The sequence below is a fragment of the Physeter macrocephalus genome, chromosome 16 (assembly GCF_002837175.3).
Source record: "Physeter macrocephalus isolate SW-GA chromosome 16, ASM283717v5, whole genome shotgun sequence".
In the NCBI taxonomy this organism is placed as follows: domain Eukaryota; kingdom Metazoa; phylum Chordata; class Mammalia; order Artiodactyla; family Physeteridae; genus Physeter; species Physeter macrocephalus.
In genome coordinates, this window is record NC_041229.1 from 26,337,354 (window position 1) to 26,347,028 (window position 9,675).

Here is a 9,675-nt window from a genome sequence, read left to right on the forward strand (position 1 = left end):
GTGGGAGGGAGGGAGACGCAAGAGGGAAGAGATATGGGAATATATGTATATGTATAACTGATTCACTTTGTTGTAAAGCAGAAACTAACACACCACTGTAAAGCAATTATACTCCAATAAAGATGTTAAAAAAAGTCCCTCCACTGACGATTAAATAATGTTAAAATCATATAAATATATATGTAAATATTAAGGTCATTAAAATATATACATTTACTCGCATCCAACTATGTCTGTTTGTGTAAGTGAAAGAAGCAGGATGTATTCTATGAGCCTACTTTTATAAAACTGTTTATTTTAAAAGTATATAATAACCAGAAAAAAATCTTAAAAAAAATCAAAATATAAAGAGATTCTCTTAAAACAAAGGATAATTTTTCTCTCAGTTTTTTTTTGTTTGCCTACTCCTTCCTAAACCTTCTTTCTTCTGAAATTAAAAGAGAAAAACAGGACATCAATAGCTACTGAAACAGAAAGATTATTCACCCATTGTAAATGGGGGAGCTGGTTCTAAAATATACTGCTGCATTATTCCATTGTTTTATACATACACATACACACTCACACACACGCATACACACACACACACACACACGGTAATCATGTCATGATGTATGTAAGTGAAATCATTATGCTGCACATCTTAAGCTTATATAGTGCTGTATGTCAAGTATATTTCAATAAAACTGGAAGAAAAAATAAATATCACTTTTTAAAAGCAAAAAAAAAAGAGTATACATTCACACTCTCTAAACAACAACAAAAAAAAAACTGTTACAATCTGAAACTCTGGAATACAACAAAAACAATGAAATAAAATAAAATATCTGAAATACACAAAATTTTTAACAGTGGTTATGTCCAGAGGTATACTATGGAGGTTTTCCTATATTATTTAAATTTCCTCACAAGAAGAAAATGTTGCTTTTACATTAAACACATGCATACTTAAATTTTACATACTTAAGTTTTATATTCATTGAGTTTTATATTCAAATATGCTACATAGGTTTACATAAAAATGAAAAGGAAAAAATGGCTATAGGGCTTCCCTGGTGGCGCAGTGGTTGAGAGTACCCCTGCCGATGCAGGGGATATGGGTTCGTGCCCCGGTCCGGGAGGATCCCATATGCCGCAGAGCGGCTGGGCCCGTGAGCCATGGCGGCTGAGCCTGTGCATCCGGAGCCTGTGCTCCACAACGGGAGAGGCCTGCGTACCACACACAAAAAAAATGGCTATAGCAATATACACATTTGAAATTTAGTATCAAGTCAATTCAAAAGTGTTTCCTGGCACAAAACACTGACAAAGTTAATTTCTCATGTAACTGAAAATAATATGTATCTCCTTAATACTTACCCCATATCTTTCAGCCACAATGTCTTCAAAATTTCTATTTTGTTTCTCAGCTTGTTCCTTCATTCTTTGGTAAGACTTCCTTAGCCAGCTTAAACCACCATCTTCTACTACTGAAATTAAATTATAATACTAAGTGTCAGTTATACTTTTCACATGGTTATGACAGAATACTTATTGCTACTACAATGATTTCTAACTATAAAATTACATATTATTCCTTGAATATATAAAAATCATAAACACATTTAAAATTCAACATATACTTGAGTGGCTATATATGCAAGGTACAGTTCTACAATTATGAGAAAGGAAAAAAATAAAACTACCCTCAAAAACACTGCCATCTAAGAGAATGAGGATCACAGGACATAAATAATTATAACAAAGTTAATATTTGATAAATATTATAAAGAGCTATAAAGTTATATAAAAATGAAAAAAAAGGAAGGATTGTCTCTAGATGTGATGTCAGGGAAAATTTCACAAACTAGGCTGAAACAATGAGTTGGATTTCTATAATCAAAGATAAGAGTCGGAAGGACATTCCTAGAAATAAATAAGGAATAAAGGTACACACACGGGGTGGAGAAGCTATTTCAGATACAACACGAAGTACAAATAAGGAGCTGAGAGCAGTCAAGAGGGTGGAATAGGAGGACCTGGGGTTCACTTCTCCCCACAAGTACATCAAGAATACATCTACAAGTGGCACAATTCGCATAGAGCACCTGCTGAACACTAGCAGAGGATCCTGGACACCTAAAAGGACAAGAGAAGATCCCTGCATAACCAGGTAGGATGAAGGAGAGAAAGGGAAGAAAAGGAAAAGAGGAAACGAGATGGGATCCACACTCCTGGGGAAAAGCTGAAGGAGGGGAGAGATTACCACCCCCAGGGAGGCCCCCTTACCAGTGGCAAAATATGCTGAAATAGAGGGGTGGATTCAGGGGCTATTGGAAGAAAGTGCAGTGGCTGATCTGTGGCAGTCAGGAGAGAATGAGACTTCCATGGACAGTCTGTACCACAGCCCTGCGCACCTCAGCCTGAGATGGGTGTCTGCCAATGTGGGCAGGGGCTGTGTGCTGACGTGAGATGTTAGGAGAGCAGACCCAGGGAGAAGACTGCTGTTGGCTGTGTGGATATGGCCTGAAGGGATGGGAGTGAGGAGCTCAGCTGCACAGAGACAGCCTGTGGGGACGGGAGTGAGGAGCTCTGCAGCTGGGAATGCTCCTGGAAGAAGCAGGACTGCCTTAGAAGCAAGGCACCATTGTTGAGTGGCACACAAGGAGCGGGGCCACCATCGCAGCCTCTCTCCCCACACGCCAGCCCCAGCCTCCATGGCCACTGGGAGGGATTCCCAACAGAGTGCCCACGCCCCAGTCATTGCAACCTTTTATCCCCCTCACACCTGAGCAAGTGTGCATGCCCCAGTCGTAGGCACCTTATTCCCTCCTGCCTGAGCAAGCATGCGTGCCCCAATCGATCACCACCTCTGGTCAATCCCACCTAAGCGAGTAAGAGTCTCCCACTCAGTTGCTGCCTTCGCCCCCTCTCGCCTGGGTGGAGAGCAGATGCTTGAGCTTAGCCCACACACTGAGATGGGACCAAAACAAAGCTGAGCCCCCACGGCTGTACGACTCAGGAAGAGGAATTAAAATCTCTCCGTGCAGCTGCACAAGCCACAGATTTAACCCCCATGATCAGCCTGGTATATGCAACACCTGCAGAACAACTGAATAGATGAGTGCTCCCAGAACTGAGATGGGTCTAGCTTTGGCAGCTGTGGACTTCGGAGACATGTGCACATGGGAGTTGGGGCAGGTCAGAATCTGTGTTGCAACCACACTGCCCACAGCAGGTCCAGAAACTTACCTGAAAGGTCTTTGAGGGCCTCCTGGGGAGGTGGAGGTTGGAAATGGCTCGCCATGGGGGCAAAGACACTGATAGCAGAGCACCCAGGGAATTATTTTGTTCTGTTGTTTTAATTAATTTATTCATTTAAAATTTTAAGTGTATTTTTTTATTGGTCTCTTGGGATTTTTTGTTTTGTCTTGTTTCTTTTTTTTTCTCTTTTGTTTCGGAGCTTTTTTCTCTTTTTCTGTTTGTTTCATTTTGTTTTCTTGTCATTTTTGTGTGTTTACTTTTTGTCATCTTTGCTTTTTGTGTTGTTTTTCTTTTGTCTTTGTTAGTTATGTGTCTATTGTTTGTTTTCATTTTGACGTATTTTTGTTTGGTTGGTGGTTGTCTACTTTATTATTTTCTTTGTGGGTTTTTCTTGGATTTTTTGGTTTTGTTTGCTTTCTTTTGGTTTTGTTTCTCTTGGATTTTGTCTCTTTTCTGTTTTTTTTGTTTGTTTGTTTGTTTTTGGCCACACCACGTGGCTTGCAAGTTCTTCCTTGGTTCCCCAGCCAGGGGTTGAAACTGAGCCCTGTGGTGGAAGCATGAAGTCCTGGCCACTGGACCTCCAGAGAATTCCTGGCCCCAGGGAATATTAATCAATGTGAGCCCTCCCAGAGGTCCTCATCTCAGCAACAAGACCTGGCTCCCCCCAACAGCCTGAAAGCTCCAGTGTTGGATGTCTCAGGCCAAACAACCAGCAAGACAGGAACATAACCCCAACCATCAGCAGACAGGCTGCCAAAAGTCGTCCTATGCTCGAGACACCCCAAAATACTGCTCTTGCCACGGCCCTGCCTACCCAGCTCCAACCACCAGAGCACAGGCACCAGTCCCTCCAACCAGGAAGCCTACACAAGCCCCTGGACCAACATCACCCACAAGGGGGCAGACACCAGAAGTAAGAGGAACTATGACCCTGCAGCCTGCGGAAAGGTGACGATGAACATAGTAAGTTGCACAAAATGAAAGAACAGAGGAATATGCTGCAGACAAAGGCGCAAGATAGAAACATACAAGATCAAATAAAGGAAAATGAACTAGGCAATCTACCCAAAAAGAATTCAGAGTAATGAGAGTAAAGATGATGCAAGATATCAGAATCAGAATAGAGGCACGGATTGAAAATACACAAGAAATGATTAACAAAAACCTAGAGGAACATAAGAACAAACAGTGATGAACAATACAATAATGAAATGAAACTACCCTAGAAGGAATCAGTAGCAGAATAATTGAAGCAGAAGAACGGGTAAGTGAGCTGTAAGACAGATTGGGGGAAATCACTGCAGTGGAACAGAATAAATAAGAAAAGAAATTAGGACAGTCTCAGAGACCTCTGGAACAACATTAAAGGAACTAATATTTGAATTATAGGGGTCCCAGTAAAAGAAGAGAAAGAGAAAGAGTCTGAGAAAATATTTGAAAGGATTATAGTTGAAAAGTTCCTAACATGGGAAAGGAAATAGTTGCCCAAGTCTAGGAAGCACAGAGAGTCCCATACAGGATAAACCCAAGGAGAAACATGTTGAGACACATATGAATCAAACTAACAAAAATTAAATACAAAGACAAAATATTAAAAGCAACAAGGGAAAAGCAATAACAAGGGAATCCCCATAAGGTTATCAGCTGATATCTCAGCAGAAACTCTGGAAGCCAGAACAGATTGGCAGGATAAATTTAAAGTAATAAAAGGCAAAAACCTACAACCAAGATTAATCTACCCAGCAAGGCTCCCATTCAGAATCAACTGAGAAATCAAAAGCATTACAGACAAACAAAAGCTAAGAGGAAATTCAGCACCACCAAACTAGCTTAACAACAAATGCTAAATGAACTTATCTAGGCAAAAACACAGAGAAGAAAAAGACCTACAAAAACAAACTGAAAACAATTAAGAAAATAACAATAGCAACATACATATCAATAATTACCTTAAATGCAAATACATCAAATCCTCCAGCCAAAGGTAGCAGACTGGCTGAATGGATACAAACACGAGACATGTATATATACTGTCTACAAGAGACCCACTTCAGCTCTAGGGACACGTACAGACTGAAAGAGAGGGAATGGAAAAAATATATCCCATGCAAATGGAAATGAAGAGAAGGCTGGAGTAGCAATTCTCATCGCACACAAAATAGACTTTAAAATACAGACTGTTACAAGGGGACAAGGAAGAACACTACATAATGATCAAAGGATCAGTTCATGAAGAAGACATAACAATTGTAAATATATGCACCCTACATAGGAGCACCTCAACATAAGGCAAATGCTAACAGCCATAAAAGGGGAAATTGACAGTAACACAATAATAGTGGAGGATATCAAGATCTCACTTAAACCAATGGATACATCATCCAGACAGAAAGTTAAGGAAAACACAAGCCTTAAATGACACATTAGACCAGATACACTTAATTGATATTTATAGGGCATTATATCCAAAAGCAGCAGAAAACATTTTCTTCTCAAGTGCTAATGGAACATTCTCCAGAATAGGTCACATCTTGGGTCACAAATCAAGCCTTGAAAAATTTAAGAAAACTGAAATCATATCGCCTTTTCTGACCACAACGCTATGAGAATAGAAATCAATTACAGGGACAAAAAAAACTGTAAAAAACACAAACACGTTGAAGCTAAACAATATGTTATTAAATAATGAATGGATCACTGAAGATATCAAGGAGGAAATCAAAAAATACCTAGAGACAAACGACACCAGATACATGACACTGCAATATGTATGCAACACAGCGAAAGTAGTTCTAAAAGAGAAGTTTATAGCAATACAAGCTTACCTCGAAAAACAAGAAAAATCTCAAGTAAATACCCTATCCTTACATCTAAAGCAACTACAGAAAGAAAAACAAACGGAGCTTCCCTGGTGGCTCAGTGGTTGAGAGTCCGCCTGCCAATGCAGGGGACACGGGTTCGTGCCCTGGTCCGGGAAGATCCCACATGCCGCGGAGCAGCTGGGCCCATGAGCCATGGCTGCTGAGCCTGCGCGTCCGGAGCCTGTGCTCCACAACAGGAGAGGCCACAACAGTGAGGGGCCCGCGTACCGAAAACAAACAAACAAACAAACAAACAAAAAACCAAGGTTAGTAGAAGGAAAGAATCCATAAAGATCAGAGCAGAATAAATAAAATAGACACAAAGAAAACAATAGCAAAGATCAATAGAACTAAAGGCTGGTTCTTTGAGAAGATAAACAAAATTGATAAACCTTCAGCCAGACTCATCAAGAAAAAAAGGGAGAGGATTCAGATCAATAAAGTTAAAAATAAAGAAACAGAAGTTACAATGGACACCACAGAAAGGATCATAAGAAATTAGTACAGGCAACTCCATACCAATAAAATGGAGAACGTAGAAGAAATGGACAAATTTGTAGAAAGACAGAAGCTTACAAGACTGAACCAGGAAGAAACAGAAAATATGAACAAACCAATCACAAGCACTGAAATTGAAACTGTGATTACAAATCTTCCAACAAACAAAAGTCCAGGACCAGATGGTTTCACAGGTAAATTCTATCCAACACTTAGAGAAGAGATAACACCTACCATTCTGAAACTCTTCCCAAAAATTGCAGAGAAAGGAGCACTCCCAAACTCATTCTATGAGGCTACCATCACCCTGATACCAAAACCAGACAGATACCACAAAAAGAGAAAATTTATAAGTCAATATCACTAATGAACATAGACACAAAAATCCTCAACAAACTACTAGCAAACCAAATCCAACAGCACATTAAAAGGATAATACACTCTGATCAAGTGGGATTTATCCAAGGGTTGCAAGGATTCTTCAATATACACAAATCAAACAATGTGATACACCACATTAACAAACTAAAGAATAAAATCCATATCATCAACTCAATAGACACAGAAAAAACTATAACAAAGTTCAACACCCATTTATGACAAAAAAAAACTCCAGAAAGTAGGCTTAGAGGGAACCTACCTCAACATAAAAGAGTCCATATACAACAAAACCTACAGCTAACAATTAGTCAATGGTGAAAAGCTGAAAGCATTTCCTCTAAGATCAGGAACAAAGCAAGGATGACCACTTTTGCCACTACAACTGAACACAGTTTTGGAAGTCCTAGCCACAGCAATCAGAGACGAAAAATAAATAAAAGGAATCCAAATTGGAAAAGAAGAAGTAAAACTGTCACTGTTTGCAGTGACAGTGCAGTGACATGATACTATGCATTTTCTATACTATGCATAGAAAATCCTAAAGATGCTATGAGAAAACTACTAGTACTCATAAATGAATTTGGTACAGTTGCTGTATACAAAACTAAAACATAGAAATCTCTTGCATTCTTACACACTAACAACAAAAAATCAGAAAGAGAACTTAAGGAAACAATCCCATCTACCACTGAATCAAAATGAATAAAATAACTAGGAATACACCTACCTAATGAAACAAAAGACCGGTACTCAGACAACTATAAAATACTGATGAAAAAAATAAAAGATGACACAAACAGATGGAGAGATACGTTCTTGGACCAGAAGAATCAACACTGTGAAAATGACTATACTACTCAAAGCAATCTACACATTCAATGCAATCACTATCAAACTACCACTGGCATTTTTCACAGAACTAGAACAAAAAATTTCACCATTTGTATGGAAACACAACAGACCCCGAATAGCCAAAGCAATCTTGAGAAAGAAAAACGGAGCTGGCGGAATCAGACTCCCGGTCTTCAGACTATACTACAAAGCCACAGTAATCAAGACAATATGGTGCTGGCACAAAAACAGAAATATAGATCAATGGAACAGAATAGAAAGCCCAGAGATAAACCCACGCACATATGGTCACCTTATTTTTGATAAAGGAGGCAAGAACATACAATGCAGAAAAAACAGCCTCTTCAATAAGTGGTGCTGGGAAAACTGGACAGCTACATGTAAAAGTATGAAATTAGAATACTCTCTAACCCCACACACAAAAATAAACTCAAAGTGGGTTAAAGACCTAAATGTAAGGCCAGACACTATTAAACTCTTAGAGGAAAACATAGGCAGAACACTCTATGGCACCTAAATGTAAGGCCAGACATTATAAAACTCTTAGACGAAAACATAGGCAGAACACTCCGTGACATAAATCACAGCAAGATCCTTTTTGAACCCTAGAGAAACCCTAGAGAAACGGAAATTTAAAAAATAAACAAATGGGACCTAATGAAACTTAAAAGTTTTGGCACTGCAAAGGAAACCATAAACAAGACGAAAAGACAACCCTCAGAATGGGGGAAAATATTTGCAAATGAAGCAACTGACAAAGGATTAATCTCCAAAATTTACAAGCAGCTCATGCAGCTCAATATCAAAAGAACAAACAACCCAATCCAAAAATGGGCAGAAGACCTAAATAGACATTTCTCCAAAGAAGGACAGATTGCCAGCAAACACATTAAAGGATGCTCAACATCACTAATCATCAGAGAAATGCAAATCAAAACTACAATGAGGTATATCACCTCAAACCAGTCAGAATGGCCATCATCAAAAAAATCTACAAACAATAAATGCTGGATAGGGTGTGGAGAGAAGGGAATGCTCTTGCACTGTTGGTGGGAATGTAAATTGATACAGCCACTATGGAGAACAGTATGGAGGTTCCTTAAAACTTAAAAATAGAACTACCATATGACCCAGCAATCCCACTACTGGGCATATACCCTGAGAAAATCATAATTCAAAGAGACATGTACCACAATGTTCACTGCAGCTCTATTTACGATAGCCAGGACATGGAAGGAGGGAGACGCAAGAGGGAGGAGATGTGGGGATATATGTATATGTATAGCTAATTCACTTTGCTATAAAGCAAAAACTAACACACCATTGTAAAGCAATTATACTCCAATAAAGATGTTTAAAAAAACAACAACAGAGCTGGAGGAATCAGGCTCCCTGACTTCAGACTATACTACAAACCTATGGTCATCAAGACACTATGGTACAGTATGTTACTGGCACAAAAACAGAAATATACATCAATGGAACAGCATAGAAAGTCCAGAGATAAACCCACACACCTACAGTCACCTTATCTTTGACAAAGGAGGCAAGAATATACAACAGAGAAAAGACAATCTCTTCAATAAGTGGTGCTGGGAAAACTGGCCAGCTACATGTTAAAGAATGAAATTAGAGCACACCCTAACACCATACACAATAATAAACTCAAAATGGATTAAAGACCTAAATGTAAGGCCAGATACTTAAAACTGTTAGAGGAAAACATAGGGAGAAAACTCTGTGACATAAATCACAGCAAGATCCTAACCTAAAGTCTGTCATACAGAGGGAAGTTAAGTCAGAAAAAGAAAAACAAATACCGTATGCTAACACATATATA

General features: G+C 39.0%; 1 protein-coding gene across 3 annotated transcripts in view; it reads right to left on the reverse strand.

Moving 5' to 3' along the window:
- Positions 1-9,675, reverse strand: part of CWF19L2 (CWF19 like cell cycle control factor 2) — a 421,416-nt gene that overhangs the window by 364,318 nt on the left and 47,423 nt on the right. For all 3 annotated transcript variants that reach the window (XM_028500977.2, XM_028500978.1, XM_024115330.3), the window contains exon 7: positions 1,360-1,469. In XM_028500977.2, the coding sequence (XP_028356778.1) occupies positions 1,360-1,469 (110 nt within the window). The remainder of the gene's footprint in view (positions 1-1,359; positions 1,470-9,675) is intronic.